The 26,976-nt window shown below is 38.9% G+C and overlaps 1 protein-coding gene across 1 annotated transcript; it reads right to left on the bottom strand.

The window, feature by feature from the left end:
* Positions 1-1,656: 1,656 nt before the first annotated feature.
* Positions 1,657-26,976, bottom strand: RAB44 (RAB44, member RAS oncogene family; the record flags this gene model as incomplete). The annotated part of the gene is made up of 12 exons (XM_083360211.1): positions 1,657-2,943; positions 3,522-3,598; positions 4,203-4,304; positions 7,967-8,081; positions 9,600-9,681; positions 10,811-11,741; positions 14,789-14,807; positions 18,811-18,995; positions 21,792-21,887; positions 24,615-24,705; positions 25,799-25,945; positions 26,873-26,976. 12 exons carry the CDS (start codon positions 26,974-26,976, stop codon positions 2,856-2,858), a joined length of 2,037 nt encoding a protein of 678 aa, XP_083216337.1. The 3' UTR covers positions 1,657-2,855.

Here is a 26,976-nt window from a genome sequence, read left to right as displayed (position 1 = left end):
CACAAAAGAAATGAGCAAAGGGTATCTTTGCCTAATTACTTCACCCAAAATTAAAACAACAGTTTAATGTTCTGCTTGTGTCTCAGTAAACATAATTCTATTCAATTATGCCTATTCAATATTATCTAAACAAATTAATGTTAAATCCCTTTTTGTCTAGAAATTGGAGACTTGCCAATATCTATCACATCATCTTGCCTTCAGACTTCCCCATAGCTACCCATGGGATGTTTTGGCCAACAGCCCTCAGTTTGCCTTTTAGCAAGGCCTTGCACAAAGATGTGTAGCCAAACACATCTAGAGGTCAACAGAGCAAGTCTTGTCCAAAATAAGTGGGCCATTATGTGGGCAAACTACCTTTTGGGTAGTTTATTTGTTCCCTTTGTGTGTGCCAGTCCAATTCCATAGGCCTCAGATTGTCTTAAAACTATGAGTAAAAAGATTAATAATAAACAAAACAGAATGTTGTAATTAAATGTCAAAATAAATCTGGAACCTAAGGGACACTCAAAAAGTCAAAAAATCAAAAAGTCCTTAACTTACAACAATTCATTTAGTGACTTTGAAGTTACGTTACTGAAAAAAATGACTTATGACTGTTTTCCACATTTACAACCCTTGCAACATCCCTATGGTCACATGATCAAAATGGATGCTTGAGAACTGGTTCACATTTATGACGGTTGTAGTGTCCCGGAATCATGAGATCAGCTTCTGACAAGCAAAGTTAAGGGGGAAGCCAGGTTTACTTAACAAACATGTTACTATCTTAACAACTGCAATGACTCACTTAAGAAATGTGGCAAGAAAGATCATAAAATAGGGGGGGACTTTAACAACTATCTCACTTAGCAACAGAAATTTTGAGCTCAATTGTGGTCATAAGTTGAGGAGTATCTGTACTTCTGATATCTCTTCTGCCCCCAAAGTTCTGTAGAAAAGATATGTTTTAATGGCCATATCCTTAAGACTGGCCAATGTTCACACCAATGCAGTTGTTTTTAATCCCAGGTAAAGCTCTGCTAATTTCACCAAGAAGTTTTAAATTACTAAATATTTTTACAATTGTTATGGTTTTTTAATGAAAAATCTTTCAAGAATGTAAATTATTTGGAATTATTTTATTTATTTTGCAGATATTTCAGATCAATCAATATGAAACAGAAGTTGAATAATTAGGTCCAATACTGATGAATTTATCTAGGATTATTACCAATGGCCAAGAGCTCAGTTCTGATAGTGGATCACAGGTTACATTCTGCTTTGCTTTTTGCCAATAATCGATGGCCACACTGACCAACTTTGCTACTCTCAAAAAAACTAAAACATGTAGTATCATTCCTTAGGAAGTCCTAGAGCCCTAGGAGTTTCCCTGGTAAGCAGGCTAGAAGGCAGATGTTAAAAATCATATAAGAAAACAATGCAATCGGCTTCCATACAATTGCCCAAGAATCCCTAGGAAATAAGAGCTTTGAATTCACCATTCATGGCTACCATGTTAATTGTTCTGGCCATATCCTGAGGACACTAATAGCAGGGAACATATTAAAACATAATGGCAAGAGTAGAATAAATGTGCATGTTTCTCCCCTCCCCACCTTCTCCCCCTCTGCATATCAGTAAAAATTCTATGAAGAGAAGAAACTGAACTGTATATTAAGAATAGAGTGCTTTATTTAAAGATATATGAACTACAGCTGTACATGGATATCATATACTTAAAAATGAAATTAGTAAGTGTAAAAGAAATATCATACATTATAGGCAATGCAATGCTTGCATACTGTATTATTCTTATGCCAATATTTGTCAGCACAAGGATGTCATAAACAGAAAAATACACATTATATGATATGCAGAATAGAATAATAAGCAAGAAAGATAATTTCCCCCACATTAAAATCTTCTTTACCATCAGTTTGAAATCACAGAAGACGCACCAAATTGTATTAATAAGCAGAAGAAACTTTGTATTAGAGGGGGGGAGGGGGGCTTAACTAAAGATAATACATGCTGGTGTTTCTCAAACTTGACAGCTTTAAGATGGGTGGACTTCAATTCTCAGCAAGCTGGCTGAAAATTCTGAGAGTTGAAGTCCACTCATCTTAAAGCTGCCAAGCTTGAAAAAGTTCTGTAAGATGCATATGAGGCCAGCCTTTTTATTAGGTACCATACAGTAACTTCAGGACGCACTTTGGAATTTCTTCTATGTGAACAGAAACAGAGATATAAATGGGGATGTGGTAGGAGGCAACATAGCAAAATATGTGAAGTATTGTGACTATGTGAAGAATTACAGGTGGTTCCCTCATCCAATCTCAAAGTGCAAAACCATCTTCCATTATTTCTTTCAGTAATTGTTATTTTTCTACAATCCAAAACAAGTCCATAGCTCATATGAAATAAACATTTCCCCCCAGCACTGGCACTGTTTTCAATACAGTCCCTTTTATGAACATGTTAGCCACTACAGAAGAGCACAAATAATTGTCTCTGTCTCTTAACAGATATATTTTAAGGAGCAATGTAAATGACCTGTAGCATTATTATAGAAATCACATATCCTAAGCCACATCTATTGAATTAGATGACCAAATGCAGTGAAAATAGAGTTAATTTCATAACTGCCTGGCAAATTTCCAATGGAGAACAATTTGAGAATCTCTAGTGGAAAGAACAGGTCAGGGATCCAGAGTGCCTCAAAGTCTGAAATCTGTAAAGTGATGACAATTTTCATCTGAGTGGCTAAACTTCCTAAACTTTACAAGTTGGATTCAATCCAAATTCAAGAGGGCAAACAATATACACAATCACATAGTGGACACAAGTATCAACAGTCATTAGTCTTTTCCACTTTATAAACAACAACTTCTTTTATTTTTAAGTTGCATTGGCAAGTCTAGAGCCTTCTTTTTTAATTGGTCTTCCTGAGTTTTCATCAACCTATTATAAATACAGAAGCAAATAGTCTGTATATTGTTTTACATACTCCTAAAGATTTTCCAAAACTTTTGAGACCATTTAAAGTAACAGGTCTCTTTCACACAGTCTCTTAAACAAAACTTATACAGTACTCAAATTCACACACATTCTCCCCTTAAATAAAAAAAAATAGTCCAGCTTTAGTCACTCTTGACATTATGGGTATAATTGACATCCACAATGAATATTCAGCAAAATTTCAGTAGGAGATGATCAGACTTAGCCCGAGGGAGGAGGTCAAGCATGTCATCAGTCTTGAGTCCCTTCGCACCCACAAGAGAATGAAGTCCAGCCCACCTTGAATTCTGTTGACTCTTATCTGCCACTAATTTACCTTGACCATTAGTAGTTAAGATTCTTGTAGAGAGTGTTAGCATGCAATAAATTTGTATTCATTCATTGTTTCCTGATTTTTTACACTTGACAGTTTCATTAATTCATTCACTACTTAGAAAGATCTCTGTTGCTGTAGGTTTCTGTATGAACTGTATGAGTTTTTCCTGTCACAATCTAAGTAAGAGCTGGCACTGAATACTCACCTGACTAACTGTACTATGGATTCTGTAACATTGTAGCCTGAAGCAGCACTGCATTCATAAAATGGAAGTCCATACACCTGGCACAAAAATGTAAGAGACAATGATGACAACAAACACATTTTTTTAATTGACAAATTTTACACTTTAACCCCAAAACTGAATCCAATTTTCAATCTTGCTATTTTATCTGAAAGATGGAATATCACACTGGACATCGTCAAATGTTTCTATTCTTGTTTTGGATGGATTGATGTAGAGAAGTTGGGTAAAAAAAGGCAAGTAATTTGATTAAAATGAACCCACCTGCCAATGTCAATGAAATACAGGTACAAATGCCAATGAAGCTTCCCACTCTCCTTTTAAGCTTTTGTAGCCTGTTTTAGTGTACTGTCAACATAGGCTTATAATACTACTTTTTTTCTATTTCTCCATGCAGAGAGTAAGTCTTGGACAAATGAATATAAAAGGGTTAGGGCCATGTCCAGCATTTGAACTTGTTTCTTATAATTATTTTAACATTTTGTTAAATAATTTATTTAAAGTTGTATTAATATTTTATTAAATTAAACTTTTATTGATATTTTATTAAATTAATGGCAAATGTTTTCAGATTGCATCAGATTATTTTTACTATCAGTGGAAAAATAATTAAAATGATAAGAGAAAAGCAGACGCGTGTACCTTAGCCAAGTATGCTCCATTGTCTACAGATACTCTCCTTTCCACACTACAGTCCATTTTGTTACCAAGCAGAAGGACGACAACTCCAGGTCCAGCTCCTTCCTATGAGGAAGCACAGATTTCCTCAAAGATTAAATGAAATCAAAATGTGTTGTTAAACCTTTCAACAGTAATAAAAGAAAATCTATTGGGATTAAGTTTCCTAACCATTAAAAGAAATAATATGCACATTTATTTGGAGATATAAAATAGGCAAGATCTACTTTTAATTGCCTAATTTTTACAACATTTAAAACAAATAGTTGTTTTGACAATGGTTTACTGCATAACTGTCAATGATTTGTCTCACAACTGCGTGTTTTTGCTGGTGAGTATTTGTGAGTACAAAAGAATTATTACAGCTAATAGCTTCACTATCTATCTAGTAGTCAGATATCCAGACTACCCAGATTCAATATATTTATAGCCAGGGCTTTTTTTCTCATAGAATGCTCAGAATGGAGTTCTGGCACCTTTTTTGGATGGAACCTTGTAGGGTAGGCAAGGCGGGTTGTATGACGTGTGTGAGTTCCAGCACCCTTTTCTTTTACAAAAAAAGCACTGTTTATAGGTATTATTGCCTGAGTAATGTAATTGTATTTCTCTGAATGTGGCGAAGTTTTGTTTTATCATTTGTGAAATGCACTGTACTTTAACCACATCCATTTTATAATTATTGCTTCATGTTGCTATTTTTATTTACTGTCTCGGAATTGTTTTTCTTTTTGAGTTGGTCAAGGATTGAAATAAAGCTGATTGATAGAAAAGGGAGACCCAATGTTGTCCAAAAAGCTTCATGAAGGGGAAGCAAAAGAGGTACTAGTTCTGCAAGTGCCTCATTTATTGGTTTCACATATAATGTTATGCTGTGATTCCTTTAGTCAAGGTTTATTCAACAAACAACTGAGTTTCTACAACATCACAGAATAAGCTATGTTAGTGGTTCAGATTAAGCCATAGCAGCAACTAGGACATCAACTGTTACATAGCATATTAGTGGACTAACCCTGGCTCCATGCAATATCTTTACCACCTATAGTACTAAAACAGATACAGCAATTTGGAAATCCCCTTGAAATTATTGGAGAAGCATATGTCCTTCTGTCTACATATCTAGTTTGCTATACAGTATACAGTATTACGAAATTCTAAAGCCACCATAAAGACATATGAAATAATAATGAAAGGGAGAACTTACAGATAAAATATGTCCATGCTTTAGAAACTAATAAGACATTCAGTGAAGTGCACAATAACATCAATAAGGAATATTGAAGATGGCAACTTGAGTTCTTGCAGCCCTTGTACCACCCTCAAATCTTGACTGATAAAAACTGAAATGCACTCCCATTTTACAGTGGGAAAATATGTAAGCCCTTAAATAGTTATTTCATGGTTTTAAGAATTATTACAAATAAAATGCCCCAACTCCCATAATATCCACGTTTCACACGCCCATGTGTAAAACTACCCCACCAACTTGGTGGCTTTCAGGCTTCTCCCAAAAAAATGAATGTGTCTCTCGGTCAAAAAATATTGCCTACCCCTGATTTTTAGAATAGTAAAAGTTTTTTAAAGGAAATAATAATAATAATAATAATAATAATAATAATAATAATAATAATAATAATAATAATAGTTGGAATTGACCTTGGAGGTCATCTAGTCCAACCCCCTGCTCAGGCAGGAAACCCTATACCATTTCAGAAAAATGGCTGTCCAGTCTCTTCTTAAAAACTTCCAGTGTTGGAGCACTCACAGCTTCTGCAGGCAGGTTGTTCCACTGGTTAATTGTTCTAACTGTCAAGAAGTTTCTCCTTAGTTCTAAGTTGCTTCTCTCCTTGATTAGTTTCCATCCGTTGCTTCAGACGCTTTGGAGAATAGCTTGACTCCCTCTTCTCTGTGGCAGCCCCTGAGATATTGGAACACTGCTATCATGTCCCCCCTCGTCCTTCTCTTCATTAAACTAAAGGTAAAGGTAAAGGTTCCCCCGCACATGCGTGCTAGTCGTTTCCGACTCTAGGGGCCGGTGCTCATCTCCGTTTCAAAGCCGAAGAGCCAGCGCTTGTCCGAGGACGTCTCCGTGGTCATGTGGCCGGCATGACTAGACGCCAAAGGCGCACGGAACGCTGTTACCTTCCCACTGTAGTGGTCCCTATTTTTCTACTTGCATTTTTACGTGCTTTCGAACTGCTAGGTTGGCAGAAGCTGGGACGAGTAACAGGCGCTCACTCTGCTACGCGGCACTCGGGATTCGACCCGCCAAACTGCCGACCTTCTGATCGACAAGCCCACTGAGCCACCGCGTCCCTTTCATTAAACTAGACATACCCAATTCCAGCATCTGTTTCTCAATATGTTTCAGCCTCCAGACTCCTAATCATATTTGTTGCTCTTCTCTGTACTCTTTCTAGAGTCTCAACATCTTTTTTACATCATGGTGACCAAAACTGGATGCAGTATTCCAAGTGTGGCCTTACCAAGGCATTGTAAAGTGGTATTAATACTTCACGTGATCTTGATTCTATCCCTCTGTTAATGCAACCTAGCACTGTGTTGGCTTTTTTGGCAGCTGCAGCACACTGCTGGCTCATTTTTTTATTTATTTCCATGAATACATATAATATATAAGAGATGTGCCTTTAATTCCAAAATGGAGCACTCGCTATCCATACTCAGCCTGAGTAATTAAAGAGTATTAAATATTTGTTTGTTCATGGCAGTGAATCAGATAAGCTACTCTCAATTTTGAAGCGATAAGAAAATACAGAAGGATTACTGATTAAGAAGGGTGTTTTGATACCCTACAAAATTCTGTAAGGCAAGAAATAAAAATATAATCCAGAAGCACCCTAACCCATGTCTAAAAAATAAAATAACATACAAATTTCTGTGGAGATTCTCAGTCATCCAGGTCATGGTTCTCTCCAAGGTGCTTTTTGAAAAGGCAACTGGATTTGGTTTTTTCCTTGAGGAAAACATTTCGCTTCTCATCCAAGAAACTTCTTCAGTTCTGACTGAATCATTCAAATTCATCATCAAATGAAGTCAGAATTGAAGAAGCTTCTTGAATGAGAAGCGAAATGTTTCCTCAAAGAAAAAAAAACAAAGTCCAGTTGCCTTTTGAAAAAATACCTTTGAGATACACAAATTTTAAAGTTCTGCTCCATGACTATTTTAATAACACAATCTACCTAAAATAATTTCCAATATTTATGCTTTTACTGTAAAAGATTTTGATATTATATCTATTTTATTTATTTATTTATTTATTTATTTATTTTATTAAATTTGTATACCGCCCTTCTCCCGAAGGACTCAGGGCGGTGAACAGGGCACATATAAATAGAAAATACAAAAATTAAAAGAGAATTAAATAATCGCCCAGATAAAACAGTAACAATATAAAAACCCGTTAAAAACCCTAATATCCCCCATCAGGCCAGGCCAGCTTGTTTAAATAAATGGGTCTTCAGCAGCGGTGCCATATACTTTTAGCTAAATCTTGAAACTGCATTAGAGTAACATCACAGAGATTGAACTGCAACCCTCAATGTATTTATAAAAGCAATAAAGACTATCAAAAGCAGACTATGTACAGTAACCACATAAAGCACCAACCGGCATTTTTCCAACTAAAGTGTTTCAAATTTCTGAGAATCATCATGATCAAAATTAAAAAACTGAGATTAAACAATAGAGGAATATAGCTGTTTATTGCTTACCTGGACACAAGTCAACCAGTAACGCACGTCTGTAAAACTGTATTCTGAGGTGATGTCATACATCAAAACAACTCCATCAGCCTTTCGGAAAAACTGCTTGGTGACACTGTGATATCTGTCAGGAAAAGTGTCATTTTTCACAAATATTGTGTTCATACTGTACATATTGGTTCATTTGCATGATTGTGCATGATAAAAAACTTAAAATTTATCATACATTTTCTTTTCAATTTCTTGAAACTTAATTTAACAATTGAAATGCATTTTAAACAGAAGGGAAAAGGTTTTTAGTGTTTAGATGTTGTTTAATATATTTAATATGTTATTGTTAGAAATAGAGCAGCATGGTGGCCTAGTGGTAAAGATGCTCAATTCCCACTCGGAAGGTTGAGAGTTCAATCCTAGGTAGAGGCAGATATTTATCTCCTAGGGCGTGAAGAAAAAAATATCTGCTGCAAACTCTGTGTGGCATCAGGAAGGGTATCCAGCCAGTAAATGCTTAGCTCCATCCAGTCACCCTGATTCTACCCTGAATTAAGGGGCTACAGGGTTGTAAAAAAGGAGCTTTGTTGTTAGGAATATGGTATACATATATGCACATTCTATGAATGTGACATACAATATTCTGCTACACTGGTCAAGGCCCTCATAAGTACTGTGCATAGCAATTTCCTGGAGACCCCACTTTAACATATTCTTTAAAAACCAAATAGTGGCAAATGATCAAGGTCCTGAAACCTATACAGGTAGTCCTCAACTTATGACAATGGAGACTGAAATTTTTGTTGTTAATCAAATCATCATATGACTGGATCCAATTTTATAACCATTTTTAATGTGGTCATTAAGCAAATCACTGTGGTTGTTAAGCAAAACATGTAGTCATTAAGTCAATCACCCAGTCGTTAAGTGAACTGACTTTGCTTATGGAAAGCCAGCTGAGAAATTTGCAATTCACAATCCTGTGATCACAAGACAAATGTTGTAAATGCATGCCAGTTGCCAAGCACCCGAGCTGAGATCATGTGGATCGCAAGGGTGGTATAATGGTTGTTACTTCAAGGATGGATTGTTAGTCAGTTTATCCAAGGTCATGGGCACCATTATTAAACAAGCAGTCCTTAAGCAGAGGAGTAGCTGTAAAAAGGGAATAAGGAGCAGGTACGCTTATCCTTGAGATAACTGAGTTATCATTGCACTTTTTAACCACTTTTCAACCATTTGATAAAGTGCCTCTATCCCACAACAAAAATGTAGAATAATGACCTTAAATTACTGGAAGACTGTTGGGATACAAATGTTAGAAAAATCTTCAAAAGGGTATGATAGTTCAACATTGGAACTAATTACTTGTGGAAACAAATACTTTTTTATGATATGTTCATATAAGGGTTAGACAGCCTTTTGTCAGAGGTGCTACAATCTGGGTTCTTACATTGATTGAGCAATTGCACTCAGTGCCTGAAATTATGTGAATGATGGGACTTTCCCTTCAATAACAGAATTTGCAGTTATAAAGCCATGCAGTTCTGCGAACAAACATTGTTCATTAACATTAATCACACTGGTCTTGAGTATAGTCCAAAGTCAGTTCCCCAACATTTTGTCCTTATTTTTGCAGCCTTTATACTACCTTTCTTGCCCAGCTGTGTCCCACAGACGTAAAGCAAAGCATTGGCTATCCAAAAACAGGTTTTTGATCCGATAGTCCATTCCTACAGAATACAATGCAATCATTTACAATAAAATTCAAGTCAAGCCTCAGGCTGGCTCAGACAAAAGAAAACAAGGAATGCAAGCAGGAATTTTACAGGTAAGAGTAGAATATTGAAGATCAGTCATTTTGCAGGCATTAATAAAATCAAGGTTTTTTTTACCTAGCATTGCTATTTGCAGGCAGAGAATGACATTGGATTTTCTTTCATGTTAACTATACCAATAAAAAGGGGGGGAAATGGAAGCTTATGCAAAATCCTGTCAGGAGGCATGAGGTAATGTGGAGAAGATACATATCCTGCCTATGTTTTCCTTTAAAAGTGTATATAGTTCAACTAAGAGTATGGTTGTGCAGTCCCATTATAATACCAGGAAGGAACAACATTAGGCATACAGTAGAAAAAGTAATGCTTTCCATTATTGATCAGAAGCCCTACTTAAGTAACAGAAGTACTGGGACAAAAGGAATTTGTCAAGCTGTCTCTGCATTATTTATACAGCACACTGTAAAAGGGCCACACTGGTTGGAAGATACCTCCAGTATACATAAAGCTAGTTATCTCTAAAGGGACCCTGACAGAGCCAGTAGGAAGAGGTGGAAATAGAGACAGCATTAGTAGTTGGCAATATTCAATAGATACCAAAGGCTTCCAATTCAGAAAGTTGCCTCTTTGTAAGCACAACCCGAGCCCATTTTTTAAAAAAAAAATCCCAAAAATCTGTTTTTCTTCAAGATATTCAAGAAGTTGTTTAGCTCCGTATCTAATTTGTATCTTTTCTTTAAAATTTGTATCTTTTCTTTTTTAAAAAAATCCTGCTTTATTATAGAATAGTTCCAACTATTCTATATCCCAACAGTTATTTGCATCCTCTTGGGTTATATTTGAATAACAATAAAAACAACTATTATTATTGCTGTTATTAATGTAATATTACATCAAAATGACACTTGCTGTCATTTACTGGTCATCTGGATTTCTGCAACCCACATCTGATAGTCCTGTTAACAGAAGACTAAGTCAAAGCAAAATCAAAGAAACAAATAAACCACTAAAACTAAAGTAAAAGACTTTTCAAAAAGAAAAACCTATACATTTATCACATGATTTTCAAGCACATGATTCATACCTATAGTTGCAGTCACCTTTGCTTCAAAAGAATCATTTTGAAACCTGTTTAAAAAGGAAGTTTTGCCAACATTAGAGTCTCCTACAAATAGCACGTTATAAAAGTGATCTGGATGAGAATACAGAATGGCTGTGTCTTTAGAAGTTTCTTTATTCATTTGGCAATCACAAACTTCTGTTCTAACACTGGTTTCTTCATTAAATTCTGCACTGACCTCTTGATTCTTCTTACACTCAGATGGACCAATCCATCCTTCTCTCCTATCTTCTGATGAGTACATCTCTAGCCTTTCAGCAAGTTCTGTGTGCATTCCTGGTCCAAACATATTCTGTAACTGACTGCCTGGATTATGCCCTGCAAGTGATTTGTGCAAAGCCTCATTGGACAGACAATACTCTGATGGCACATCTTTCAGTAGAGGAAGTTGAGTCTGTGATACATTTCTATCTAGAATTTTCATTTTTGCAGACTGGTTTGCCACACCTTCATCAGTGGATAGCTGTGGAACCTGAATGGTATCATTATGTTTTAAAACTTTCTTCTTATGTTCAGGTTGAATGACCTCTTCTAAAACTAGAATCCCACTTTCTATTGGGCTTTTCTTGTAGTCACTGACCTGTATTGCCAAGTCTGAATAAACAAAAGGCTGAATCATGGAAGTAAACCTTTCTCTCAGGGTAGGCTCTGTAGTTTTGACTTCCTTTCTGAATTTAGAAAAATTAGCTGTCTTCATCTCCAGATCTTTGACTTGTACATGAACTGGTCCTTCTCTAAAACGATCTCCTGCTTCTGATATAGGTTGATCACTAGCTATTTCAGAACTTCTATTTTGTACAGCATTGTTTGTTGAGCATCCTTTTATTGGAGACAGAAGCATTCCATTTTGTTGCATATCTTCATGATGTTTAATATGATCCAAGGACTCTTGCTGCTGAAAACCAAAATCATATATTTCTTGATAATGGGATCCAGACATTTTGCTCAGTGCAGCAATAGCCTCATTCAACTCTTTAAACAAAGAATTTTGATCTGCAGGCTCCTGTGGAAAGTATTGATCTTCATCTATAAAAGGCTCTATCAAAGGGTCCTCTTCAGTTGAAATCACTTTTCTACTGGCTTCTACATCAGGTTCAGTCGTTGATGTCACATCATCAGATGTCCTGTCACATCATTAACAATACAAAGAAAAATAAATGACTGCTCATAATGACACAGATCATAGAGCTTACTGAATTTTAGTGACGCAAAACTATCTACCAGAAATATGGGATTCCTATATGCATTAAATATATTTTAGCTTGCCCATTATTGAATGAGTCTAGGTTCAACTCCACCTTGGCATAATGATAAAGGGAGTCCTTGAGTTACAACGGCAATTGGGACCAGAATTTCAATTGCTAAATGATGCAGTTGTTCTGTTCAGCTGTAAAGCGCAGTGTCACATGGCCCCATCACTTAGCAACGGCAATGCCTGGCAAATCATTAAGTGAAGTTCCTAGGGCATTAAGCAAGCATCACCTCACAATGTCTATGGAGATCCTCAGTCATCCAGGTCATGGTTGTCCCAAAGGTGCTTTTTTCATGAATCAACTGGACTTTGTTTTTCTTGAAAGATGGTGGGGAATGGGAGGATTTATACTCTTGTCTGCAAGGAATATAAATCCTGCCATTCCCCACCATCCAGTCAGAGCTGAAGAAGCTTCTTGGATAAGAAGCAAAACATCTTTTTAAAAAAAACAAGAAGTCCAGTTGCCTCATGAAAAAAAAACACCTTTAGGACATCAGCTCACAACTTTCTGCCTATTTTCAAAATCAGTGGGGAAACCTGTAGAGAAGCCTACAAGTCCCAGGAAGCTCAAAAGCAGGCCAGTATACAGGTAGGTGTCTGCTGTCAGGTGGGAGAAGGAGCAAGGGGGTGTATGAGTAGCAGGGGAGGCATGGCACAAGTGCAGGGATGTTTTGGGTGGCTGCTGCTAGGTGGGAGAGGATACACAAGAGTGCACAAGTGGCAGGGGAGGCATGAGGCAAGCACAATGCTCAGAGATGACGACTGAGGGGACATGAGTGGTTGGGGAAGCACAATGTGAACATGAGGCTCAGGGACAGTGTGAAAAGATATGTGAGTGGCTTGCAAGGCTCAAGAGCAGAAAGGCAGGAAGAAGGTATGTAAGAGAGGGAGATTTCCCCAAGCAACTTGCAGTCATCCCTTCCAGCTTCTCCATTGACTTTGTGGGGAACCAGCAGGAAAAGTTGCAAATAGCAATCACATGACTTTGAGGACCAGCCATAACTACCACTTCTTCAGCGCTATCATAACTTCAAAAGTGGTTGTTAACCAAGGAATATCTGCATTTACCTTTATTAGTATGGGGAAAAATAGCTTCTACTTTTTTACCAGCAGCAGTAGTAATCAGAAGTTTGGAGCCCAGATCATCAAGTAATAATTTTCTGTACTGAAGGTAGATATCCGCTTTTGCAAAAGATTCATTAGATTAAAAGAAGTTTTCTTTGAGGGTTTTTTGGTCTGTTATATAGCACATTCTGAATGGCTTTTTCCTTTGTTCTCTAGCACATGAGTTAATGGATAATGGAGGGAAAAGAATTCAAATTGGGTTTTAAGTTCTTAAATACACCTGTCACTTCACTCTTGCCTTAGAAGCTCCTGACCCCACTAATACTGGAAACTCTTCTTTTCCCTTCTATCCTACCTTCATGTAAAAGCTGTAATAGATGCGTTTTGGCCCTTACTGTTGTATAGAGCTATCCATTTTATCCTCATTCAGAATGTATTCTATTTTCACCTCCTGTTGAGAGCAGATCATCTCATTTAAATTCACAGGATCCTCAGAAGAGGAAGAAAGGAAAGAAGAAAAATATTAAAGATTAATTCTGTATTTGGTTTTGAAGGAAATGCTAAATACTATTCAACATGATCTACTACTGCGACTTTCCCAATTTCTAAAGAGACAATTCTGTAGTTTTGTTGGGTTTTTTTTTTCATTTTTGATGTGGCAGGAAGCAACGGGGAACAAAGGCAAAAAAGCACAGCTCCAGGGCTTATTTTAAGAGCAGAGCAGCAATATAATCTTCCACTAAATCAAAGTGTTTCAACATACATTCCTTTCCCCAGCCAGTGAATCAAACTTTTAAACTCTATCATCATTTATAAGAAAATAGCATAAAAGAAAATTATTTATTTTCCAAGCTCTTCTATCAGAAGCAATTTCTATAAGAAAATACTGTACTTAACATCTTCAGTGGGACATTTCATTTCTCTGCAACCTATCTGGATTTGTTGAAGATTCTTTATTAAAGCTTTAAAAAAAATCACTCATGAAACTAGGAATAAATAGCATATTATCAGATTAAATTTACTTGCTGATAACTATGTATAGGATTGAAAATCATTTTGGAAATAATAAATGAAACCACGAAGTATCCATGTGAAGAATTTCTAGAGTAGCACAGCAGTAGAGGAAATCAAGTAAAACAAATACTTTTTGAACTTTACTGTAACTTTAATCTTTAAACTTTATTGATTACAGCTACCAAAGATAGGCATAACATAAAGTTAGATATGTACTTCAGACAAATTTTTAAACTAGTTTTATTTTTTAAAAAAATAAGCAAAATAGCTAAACAACACTCTGTACACCCGATGAATTAATTGTAGACCATAAAAGTTTATGCAGAAATAAACATGTTAATCTTTAAACTTTTAAGAGCTCTTAAAGAGATATTGCCTTGGATGCTCCAATAAGATTGGAGTTGTTTTATATAATTTTTTAAAAATTGTTAACTATTAAAAGACAATATAGAAGTCAGCAATATAGAAGTTACATTAATAAAATGTACTTGCTGGGGGTTTTTTTCTATCAAAGCTACAAAGATGAAAGATGATAAAAACTGTTATCCATCCATCTACCTACCTGGATCACTGAATAAATCTTATATAGCCATACACAATAATTAACTTACCAGGGAATCTATTCTGCTTCTAATGAAAGGACACAAAGCAAACAGTGACTCAGAAAAACATAGGAAATGAGGCTTTGTGAAAGAAGTTGTGTCCTATGAAATTCAATGATCAAATGAGCTGCATTGGTTACCGGTTGTCCTCCGGATGAGATTTAAGGTGCTGGTACTTACCTTTAAAGCCTTACATGGCCTAGGCCCGGGATATTTGCAGGACTGCCTGCTGCCGGGAACGACTTCCCATCGCCCAGTGCGCTCACACAGAGAGGGCCGCCTCAGGGTGCTGTCGGCTAGACAATGTCGGCTGGCGACCCCCAGGGGGAGGGCCTTCTCTGTGGGAGCACCAGCCCTGTGGAAACAACTTCCCCTTGAGCTTTGGACGGCCCCGGATTTCCGGTCCTTTCGCCGTGACCTTAAAACATTCCATCAGGCTGACCTGGACTGACAATAGGGATTTTTAAAATGTTTTTAAATTTTAACTTATTAATTTTAATTATTTTATTGGGGCTGTTAGTTTAATTCTTTTTAACTTTGCTGTATTTTTATTGTTGTTAGCCGCCCTGAGTCCTTCGGGAGATAGGGCGGCATATAAGTCCCACAAATAAATAAATAAATAAATAAATAAATAAATAAATAAATAAATAAATAAATAAATAAATCTTAGATTATCAGAAAGCCATTCTCCAATATTAACTCAGAAGAAAATGTTGGTGTCAGCAATGAGCAAACAGTACCTGTACAGAGTGAGGAACCTTGTTGGCGTCTCCCTCCCTTTGTCTGTCTCTGCAAAGAGAGGAAGGGACATAGCACAGGGTTTTCCATTTCTTCCATGCACCTTTGCAAATTGTTTCAGTAGAGATATATACCTGATAGCAGGAATGTAAGTCAAAACTAATAGAATAATGTATGCGGAGGATGGAAATACAAATGATGGCGCAAAGAGAAATGGGTGTTCTCTCCAGAGATCAAGGAAAAGAGAATACAGCTAGTCTTTGACCACAATTGAGCCCCCTTGTTAAAAGAGAATTTGTTAAGTGAGTTTTGCCTCATTTTACAACCTTTCCTGACACAGTTAAGTGAATCACTGCAGGTGTTAAGTTAGTATCAAGGCTGTCAAGTGAATCTGGCTTCTCCATTGACTTTATTTGTCAGAAGGTCGCAAAAGGTGATCACATGACCCCGAGACACTGCAACCGTCATAAATATGAACCAGTTGCCAAGCATCTGAATTTTGACCGTGTGACCATGGGGATGCAGCAACGGTCATAAGCATGAAAAATGGTCATAAATCACTTTTCAGTGCTGTTGTAACTTCAAACAGTTACTAAATGAACGGTTGTAAGTTGAGGACTACCTGTAATCACACCGCAGCCCTAATAAATTTGCCCTGTAAACCGCCCTGAGTCCTTCGGGAAAAGGACGGTATATAAAACTAATTAAATAAATATAAATAAATAAATAAATAAAGGTTTTTCAAAAACAGAACAGCCTTTGGACATTTATTTCAAGACATATTAAGGGTACTAGTACAATTAAAATGCTCTTCCTCCTGCCAAAACTCCACATGCTTATCCCAACTTTTTGTGGAAAATTACTGGGGAATGCAACTGAGCTGTTCTGTGCTCACCAAGTTACCAGGTCTTGATGCTTGTGGAGCAAATTAATGGATATTGATGGGAGTAGATGTTCTAAGGATGCAAGGACTTGTCCAGAGAAGGGAAAAAACCAAGCATTTCCATCAGGTAAGAACTGCTTTATTCAGTCTGTTTTCTGTGCACCTTAGCCTTTCTTCCAAAGACATATGCACTTGTTTTTCACATTATTTGTCTGAAGTACAGAGTATATAGCCGTGCAGATTTTATGGAGAGAATAGTGAGAATAGAGATGCTTCTACTTCACTATTACTTCAGTTCATTTCCTACAAGAAATTTGAAAATGACCTTTCATTGTCTTCCCTCCTACCCACTAAAAAAATCCTGAGAACAAAAAAGCAAAAATCACTGTCCTGTGGTTAAAAATCCTGCTGCAGGAGCAGCAAGGGGGAAAAAAACCATCTCAATTCTTCCAAACTTTTGCACACAGTTGATCTCCTGCCAAGTGGTGTAGGATGATCGGGTACAGAGCCAATCCAGGAGCAGCAGGGGAAAAAAAACAGAAGCTTCACGTGGAAGTGTCTTAAAACAGCATAAAACAAAAATTAACAGTGAATAAAACATTGTGGAGCTATTAAAATGGTCAAAAGAATTTGAAAGACTTTCCCCACAAGCGTATCACATAAGGCAGTAAACTGACTTGTAGCAGTGTGTTTTTCGTAAGAGATCCTAAGAAGAAACTTAGATTATCAGTTTATGGTCTAGACTGGGGGCCTTCAAACTTGGCCCTTTTATGTCTTGTGGACTTCAACTCTCAGAATTCTCAGCCCTGGTCTATACTCTAATTCTCAACAACTTTAAGATGGGTGGATTCCTACTCCTAGAAATCCTTCCCATGTATTCCACCCATCTTAAGTTGCTGAAGTTCAGAAATTGGTCTAGTCCAGCCTACCACAACCTTTTCATCCTGTAAGATAAAGGTAAAGGTTCCCCCGCACGTGCGTGCCAGTCGTTTCCGACTCTAGGGGCCGGTGCTCATCTCCGTTTCAAAGCCGAAGAGCCAGCACTCATCCGAGGATGTCTCCATGGTCATGTGGCTGGCATGACTAGACGCCAAAGGCGCACAGAACGCTGTTACCTTCCCACCGTAGTGGTCCCTATTTTTCTACTTGCATTTTTACGTGCTTTCGAACTGCTAGGTTGGCAGAAGCTGGGACGAGTAGCAGGCGCTCACTCTGCTACGCGGCACTCGGGATTTGACCCGCCAAACTGCCGACCTTCTGATCGACAAGCTCAGCGTCCTAACCCACTGAGCCACCGCGTCCCTTTTCATCCTGTAGGGACCCTCAAGATAATTTCAAGTCTCAAAGAAGCCTTTCATAAACATTGCAAAGTATACAAAAAGTTCCCAGCACAATTCACTTCTAACCTATACATTTCATGGGTTTTACAACATTTACAAAAAAACAGCACCAAAATGGCAGGTGGACAGCTGAATCATGTATTAGCACTGTGTGGCAAAGTTCAAAACGATTTTTTTAAAAATCGCAGCCTCTCATGGAAGCCCAGTTGACAAAAGCTGCTTCTAAAGACGAGAGCAAAAGTCCCTCTGTATCCTTTGGCTCCAAAGTATGTCATGTTCCATATTAAAATCAGCAGGGTTTTAGTTAATTTGGAGCTCTCGAACAAAAGCAGACCTAGGTGTGCTGCTGGGCCTAGGCAGCAAGGACCCGCGCTCTGAATCCAGTTTTCCTAGCCCAGTGAAGTAAAAACACAAGGGTGAGAGATGCAGGAAGGTCATGGTCCTCAAAACTGATGATGTTACTCAACAGAGAGAAAAGATATGATATAGGCATCATATAGCATGAGTGGCCAGTGCACTATGCATAGAACATAGAATAATAGAGTTAGAAGGGGCCTTGGAGGTCTTCTAGTCCAAACCCCTGCTAGAACAGGAGACCCTATACCAGGGGTGTCAAACTCAATTTCATTGAGGGCCGCATCAGCATTGTGATTGCCCTCAAGGGGCCAGGTGGGTATGGCCAGGGTGGGCGTGGCCTACTGGGTGGGCGTGGCTAGAGTGCGTATGGCCTACTGGGTGGGCATGGCCAGCTCTACATCGTTCGCATCAAGGGTGCCTATGGGGGCCCGGGCAGGAGTGGGACAGAACTGAGGGTCTCTGGCAGAAGGAGGGTCTCTGGGCCAGGGCCAAGGCAGTGGGGGCCGTTCCCTCACTGTTTCCAGGTTGGCTTCGTGGGCCACATGAAACCACTTCGCAGGCCGAATCCGGCCCCCGGGCCTTGTGTTTGACATGTCTGCGCTATACCATTTCAGACACATGTTTGTCCAGTCTCTTTTTGAAAGCATTTGGGACCAACTGAAATGTGCTGACCTTCTTGCAAGGCAACCACTCATACAATTATTAGGACTCACCTTCCTTCACTGTACAATTGGTATATTCTATCCTTCATGACATCCAGGCATGTTTCAACCTTTTGAAGCTGATGGAGGGTTTGCTGGAGCTGATTTTCAAGGCTGCTCTTGATTTGTTGCAGCTGCTGGGCTTGGGCGCTGGCCACCAGTTGTTTCTCTTTGAGCCTGAGCAACTGAGTTTCAAGCTGAGAAATAAGAAAAGTCCAGTAGAGCAGTACAACAAGTTCAGTCTGGTGGTTAAGACCAGAAGACTGAAAGTCCTAATCCCGCCATAGCCATGGAAATCAACTGGGTAACTTTGGGCCAGTCATTTTCTCTTAGCCTGACCATTTCACAAGGTAATTGTTGTGGGGCAAATAAAAGAAGGAAGAACTATTATGTCTGCTGCCTTGAATCATTGAAAAAAAACATAATAAAGGCAGGATATAATTTTTTAGCCGGCTCCAGAGGCAGAAATAGAAGGAAAGCTAGTGATGCTGCCACCTTGGGGTCTTCTTACAAGAGAAACCTGATAGACTTCAGCTATGTGCCCACAGAGGGGGCTTAGTTCACGTAAGGGCTTAAGGTTTGGGGAAGGACAACAAGATTAATGAAACAGCTGGCACCTTTCCACGCTCCCCCCAGGAGCCTCATGTCCCCCATGAGCTACTGTGAGGCTGCCTTTTCCCCCCTGCCCTGCCCAACTCAGTTCCTGTTCACAATTGGGTGTGCCAGCCTGAGCTGGGAATAGATAGCAAGTGAATGGCAGGGAAATGAGAAGCGTGTGTGTTGGGGGGTGGGGTGGGTGTTCAGCTGCTATTCCACACTTGTGACTTCTGTGGCTTCTCACTTTCTTCACCTTCTGAGCATTATAAGTGGTTGTGAAGCAGGGGCAGGGAAGAAGTGGGTTTATAATGCCCTACTGGCCTTTTTTCCATCCATCCACCTTTAATAACCACGTTTGCCTTGGACACAGCAAGCCCCACTTGTCAGGAAGGCTCTTCTGCAACTGTGTTTTGTTTTTTTTTAATTCCATTTATATCCCGCCTTTCTCCAAAGACTCAGGGCGGCTTACAATTTAAAGCACAAATCAATGTGCTTAGCAATAGCCTTCATTCTATGTATATGCCTGTTTTAACTCTCCCGGACCAGAATCTTGTTTGGAAAAAGACAGATGGCGCTCCACCCATTTGAAATAACATTGATCCCTCCCCACACACACTTTTTTTTAAAGTGAAATCTCCTGTGCATTTAAGAACTGGGAAAAATAAGCAGATTTCATCGTCTCCCGCAAACAAAGAAATGGAAGGGGCGGGGAGAGAAAATGCAACTGTTGGATGTTGCTGGCTGCGACACAGTTAAAGACAAGAAAAATGATAAAGCAAACTACCATATATACTTGAGTATAAGCCGACTCGAGTATAAGCCGAGACCCCCAATTTCACCCCCCAAAACTGGGAAAAGTTGTTGACTCGAGTATAAGCCGATCCGCCGTTCTGCAAGCCTCTGCCACCGGCGGAGGCTGGATCCGCGCTCTGCAAGGCTGCTTCTTTCCGCAGCGGAAAGAAGCAGGCAGGCTGCTTCGTTCCGCTGCGGAAAGAAGCAGGCAGGCAGGGCGCGGAGGTCCGGAGACCTGCCGACGTTTGGGGAGGTTTGCGCGCGCACCTCCCCAAACTTTGTCAGGTCTCCGGACGGCGGTGGCTTGGGAGAGGTGCGCGCGATCCCGGAAGCACCAAAGCCTCGGCCGCGCACAAGTCCTCGGTAAGTTTTTTTTGTTCACTGGAGTATAAGCCGAAGTGGAATTTTTCAGCCCAAAAAGTGGGCTGAAAAATTCGGCTTATACTCAAGTATATACGGTAATTTGAAAAGTATTTGTTGTGTCTGAAAACCGTTTTTCTGTCTGTTCAGAAAGTGGGCCTGGAAGTAAGCTTCCATTGGAAACCACCTTTGACCTGTCTAAAACTCCTCCAGGAACCACTAGGGACCAAGGGGCTGGGGTTGGGCAGAGGAAGAGGTAATATTACTAAATATCTGAGAATGAGTATTCTTGAACTAAGGCTAAGCTACCCGTATATTTATTTTTCTTCCATGTTGCCACCTGGCACAACTCTGTTCCATAGATAAACAGACCTCTTCAGTCTTGTGACCTCCCAAAGGACTGCAAGTTGCATAATTTTCACCCAATGGGGAATTCTGAGTGTGCAATTTCAGAATTATGAGGTTGCGCTCCAGCTGTAATTGCAGGCAGAAAATTGGACGCAGGCAACCAAAGCTCAAAAATACCAGAATAGTTTCAAGAGACACCTCCCTATGGTATTTCAACCTGTCCAAGAGGATCTAGAAGGGAGGTCTCCCTCTGGATTCTAACTCCAATGAAGTGTCATCATCAAGGGCCACCAGGGAGAGGTGGGTTAGTTGCTACCTCCATTGGAACAACATCTCTCCTAAGCTCAGGCTGTCACCAACCCTGCTGCTTCATTAAAGCTATTAAGCCCTGAGTGTTCCAGAAGGCATTCAGGGGTGGATGGGATTGGGCCCCTCCTACGGTAGTGTATGTTATGTTCTTCGGTTTGTTTGTTATTCTTGGTGGTTCAAAGGAAGAGTATTGCTTTAATCTTGTTACTGGAAAGTAGGAATATAATCTGCTTGCTTGGAGTCATTAAAAGTTAAAGCAGGTAAGAGGCCTAAGTAAATAAATATTTCATAGCAGGCTTCCAAAGTGATGTCTCCTTCTGCTTGCGCTAAACAACAACCACTGTTTCTGCGTAAAGTTGAAAGCATTAGGATGAAAACAGCAGCTTCAGAAGGATGGTTTGAAACCAAGGACAAGTTTCCAGGAGATGGCGCTGCTTCTGTTGCAAGAAATAAACTCTCATTAAGCAGGATGCCAAAATAAAGTATATTTCATCTGAAAGTGAAACAATGCCCCAGTGCTGTGAAAGATTGAAGAAGTGGTTGCAATCATATGCTCTTGCTTACTTCATCTCACACTGATATTTTACCTCTTTTTGAACAATAAGGGAATGCTGGATTTCCTGTTCTCTAACATCCAATTCTTGCTGCATCTCCATGTAATGCAGCTGGCTCCTGGCTTTACTCTGCAACAGTAAATTGTAATGAAACAATAAGGTTGCAAAAAACAACAACAACAACCCAACAACCAACAACCCTAATACATTTCTATACATGAAGCTTGTCTTCTGTAAGTCTGGCTTTGAAGAGAAAGTTGTCCTATACCTTTGGAGAAATTGCCAGAAATTCAGGTTTCTAGACAGACTGGCAGCCATAACTTTTCCATGATCATTTACTCTATACCCATCCACTCTTGTTTTGTATTCTAGTACCCATGACCCTCTCTCTGGATTTCACTGTTTTGTTTTGTTTTTTTTTTAATTTTAATTCCATTTATATCCCACCCTTCTCCGAAGACTCAGGGCAGCTTACAAGCTTAGCAGTAGCCTTCATTCTATGTATATGCCTGCTTATTAGGGCTTTCACACACACCCCAAGCGGCATTATTACAAAGTCAGCTTAGGGCACCCATCCCAAAATATGTTTACAATATTTGGAGTTCCCCACTGATACTTCCTTATTATGTATGTATGGTGCCATTGTAGCAATATAACAATACACAAAGATCATCTATTCACTAATCAGTAAGCACATAGAAGAATATAAATAAACTCTAGAATGGATAAAATGTATAAGGTAAAATTGATTGTTGGGGGCAATAAGCTGACTTTGTAATAATGCCGCTTGGGGGGGGCGAAAGCCCTAATAAGCAGGCATATAATGAAGGCTATTGCTAAGCACATTGATTTGTGCTTTAGATTGTAAGCCACCCTGAGTCTTCGGAGAAGGGCGGGATATAAATGGGATTAAAAAAAAACCTGGAAGGTACCACATGACAAATTCAGGATATATTCCAGAAAATAGACAGAAGAGTAAGGAAAAGCTTACAGCTTCTGCTTTCTCCTGCTAATTTCTGTCAGATGTTTTAGAGTATAGGTAGTCCTCAACTTATGAACACAATTGAGCCCAAAATTTCTGTTGTTAAAGGAGACAGTTAAGTGAATTTTTCCCACTGCAATTGCTGAGTTAGTAACACAGTTGTTAAGTGAATCTGGCTTCCCCATTGACTTTGCATATCAGATGGTCGCAAAAGGTGATCACATGACCCCAGGGCACCACCACCATCATAAATATGAATTAGTTGCCAAGTGTTTACATTTTGATCACATGACCACGGGGGATGCTGCAACAGTTGTAACTGTGAAAAATCATCATGTCACCTTTTTCAGTGCTGTTATAACTTTGAACAGTCACTATGCGGTTGTAAGTCGAGGACTATAGTCATATAATGTATGTGGCCCTTTCCTTCTAATTTGGAAGGAAAAAATGAAAGGAACTAATGCACAAATACATATTTAAAAGAACACAGAAAAAGAGGGAAAGGGAGGGACCCTATAAGTAACAGGATACAAGTACCTAAGTAACAAATTTGTGCTCATCCCAAGGATCATGTCTGCTTTAGCTAGAAGAAAAGAAGCTACTTCTGGCTTTACAGAGTCCTTATATTTTTACTGCTTCAAGCTGGGTCAGGGGAAATGTGGAATGACTATTTCAGGGTAAGGAAAAGATTTGTATTTTTGTACTGTGTCTTCCTATAGTACAAGAGAGGGAATCCATAGTCTTGAGACATTACAAATGGCAGTTCCCATCATCTCACTCCCTTACATGTTGAGAATTGCTATTTTTCTGCTGAATGTGAAGTTATTAAACATTTATAATACGATGCATAAATCCTCTAACATAGAACCAGTACTTCTGAAGCAGAGGCAACTTAGTTCTGAATGCCCTTCTGGAGACACTTATTCTCTTCCATTTTTTTGGATATTGGTGCTCTGATTTTCCTGGACCTCTCATATTATAAAGGTAAAGTAAAGGTAAAGGTTCCCCCGCACATGCGTGCTAGTCGTTTCCGACTCTAGGGGCCGGTGCTCATCTCCGTTTCAAAGCCGAAGAGCCAGCGTTTGTCCGAGGACGTCTCCATGGTCATGTGGCCGGCATGTCTAGACGCCAAAGGCGCACGGAACGCTGTTACCTTCCCACCGTACTGGTCCCTATTTTTCTACTTGCATTTTTACGTGCTTTCGAACTGCTAGGTTGGCAGAAGCTGGGACGAGTAACAGGCGCTCACTCTGTTACGCAGCACTCGGGATTCGACCCACCAAACTGCCGACCTTCTGATCGACAGGCTCAGCGTCCTAACCCACTGAGCCACCGCGTCCCTTTCTCATATTATAAATTTATTTAATTATTATAGCCTGCCCCAATCAAAAGATAACATAAATCAAAATATAAAATTGTATACAAATATAAACCAACCCACCAGCTGCAAAGTAGATACTGTTAACAATGAAATAAGGTTGAAGGCTTGAAGGAATAGAACTATGTTAAATCTATTTTCAAAATACCTTGAGAAAGGAACTTTATAAACACTGCTGGAGCTTAGAAATTCTAAAATGGGGGGGAAAGGGTTGGGAGGACTGACCTGGAGAAGGCCTGGTATCTCATCCATGTCCCTTAAATCCTTATAGGCCTTCCTGAGATGTCCTTACTGGATGGCCAGATTCAATTCTGCTTCTGTAGAAGAGGAAGATAAAATACACCCTTGCTTCCAATTATTATATAGGAAAATAATCCTAGATTAGGATGTTGCAGGTAAATTTGCCCAAAGTTATTGAGAAAGGTCACATTTTTTTTTAAAAAAAGGAAATAAAACATACATTTTGGGAACTGGCATGGTTCAACTGGTCACCTACCTCATTCTGCAGTTTTTGTTTCTCCCTTTCAATTTGCTGCTCCATTTCCTCATATAGCTTCTGCACCTTCTTATTGTGATCAGATATTTGTCTAGCAGAGTGCCAATAAAAAGATGTTAAGGGGTATTTATGCACATAAAGAGACTCTTCAACTGTTACTACTCTCAGTTACGCTCAGTCTGCCCAGTAACTAATTTTACAGGAGGACCGTTCTGTAACAAATACACTAGCACAACCTCACCAGTTCCCATAAGCTAGAGAGACCAGAGGCCATTGGCATACCCACTAGGTCTTCTACTGCTTTTTCTTATCTTTTCCAAAGCAGCCTTTCCCACTATAGTGATTCGCAGCTACATTGGGATTATCACTCACAGGTGTTGCAACAATTCTGCAGAAACCCATTTTCTGAGAAAAGTATCTTAAGGAAACAAAACCATCCCTGGAGTCTCTATTTAATGTTGTTTACTTTGTTAAAACTAGAGGGTCATCTATGCCAATGTGGAAAAACAATAGATCTCATGAAAAATATGACCCCAAGCATTTGCAGCTATCAATAATGACTTCTAATTCCCAATTATTAACTTCTCTCCACTGCACCCAATTATAGTTTACATGAGGAAAATGTGGTGCACAAAACACTAATCCCTGAACTCAAAGTTCTCTAATCCCAGGTGTATGTGCTGACCTCATGTAACATACTGAGTCAAATCCAAATAAACAATGCCATGCCTCAAAGCAATATGTCAGTTCAGCAATTATGCATCAACTCTCATAACTGTGGCTTCTCTCACAAATCATAGTTCAGCAAAATATGCAGGATTTGTGAACTGGGGCTTTGCCTCTTGATATTTTTGAAGCTAAAATGCCTGCCCTCTTCTGATGTAAGCATGTTTCCTACATTACAAGAAGCAATGGTTTACTTTAAAAGCAACAGCCGTTGTAACATGCTCTGCTGTAAGATATGATTTACCTATCTAATGACTATATTTTGCATATCGCTCTACTCATCAACAAATCAACTACCACAGCTTACTATGTTATGTAATTCAGGTACTGAGGTTTGTCTTTTTTTCCCCGCCTTACAGTTCCATAGTTACTTTTCCTGGAATTGTGTTGCTTTCCCCATTTTAAAAATCTGTTAATGAAAACACATCCCATATTTCCACTGCTATACAGTGACCTACATTTTCAGCAGTAACCGTATCTTCTCTTTTTCATGCTTAGCTTCCTTGATCAAGTGTGTCATTTTAGCCAAGAACTCCTTCAGATTTCCCAGCAGATGTGGTTCTGCTTCCCAGAGCTGCACCCAGATCTTCCATATTTCTGACCTGCTGTAGAAGAGGAGAGTTTATTGCTTCCTGGTCAGTATTCTGGTTCAATTACTTTTATTATATTAGCTTATCCCTGTTCTAGTTGAACATGAATAAATCACCATGGAAATGTGCGTTAAGGCTGAAACGTTTCTGTTGCCAGCATTGAAATATCCTTATTTCCATATAAATTGTCTTGGAAGTGACTCATTTACAGGTAAGTCACAAAAGATCTTGGGTAAATGAGATATAATAATATATATGCTAACTTGATTTGGATCATATCAATTGACAAGTGTTAGGCTTGCTGCTGGTACTTGGTGTTCCACACAGCTGGAGATAACAGCCTGAAAAATATGCTATAAAAACACATAGGGATACCTATGAAGATAAATGGGATATCTAAGGATAGAGGGCAGTAGGAGTTACATAAACAAGGAAAATATTTCTACCAATGCTAAACCAAGCAGCTAAAACCAATTTTGCTGGAAAATCAGAAACAGATTTTGCACCTGATTGATAGAACTTGCGAGTTCTAGTAAACAAACAAGTGCCAAAACTCTTATATTTGTCTATCCTTTCTGTAGAGGGTCATTTTCCCATTCCCTAAGCACCTTATTTTTCAGATGCTTAGGGAAATATAATTTTGCATCTTCTTTAGCTAAAATTGCATGGCCCAAACCCAAGGCTTTACTATCAGATTTCAAGACTGCAATCAAGGAATTTATAGAGATCCTAAAAAATGGATGGGGGCAAGGTAATCCTCAGCCACCTTTCCTATAATGCTTACATGATTACTAACATCACCTTCCACCTTTAAGGCCCTTATATTAGGTTAACTTGTTGATTTGTATTAAATCCATTTCTCTTTCACTTGTTCCCATTCCGCTTCCATTTATCTGTGAGAGTCAGTGTGCAACAGATGTAAAGTTATCATATTGCTCTTACTCTTCAAAGACATTATCAGCTCCCAGCTGGTTAATGAAAGACTCAAAATGTTTTTTCTCCTCACTATTAATTTCCTCCAGGGACAAGGTTGAAGTTGCCTTCAT

Source organism: Vipera ursinii (assembly GCF_947247035.1).
Source record: "Vipera ursinii genome assembly, chromosome: 3".
Classification (NCBI taxonomy): domain Eukaryota; kingdom Metazoa; phylum Chordata; class Lepidosauria; order Squamata; family Viperidae; genus Vipera; species Vipera ursinii.
This window is presented reverse-complemented; position numbering and strand designations above follow the sequence as displayed.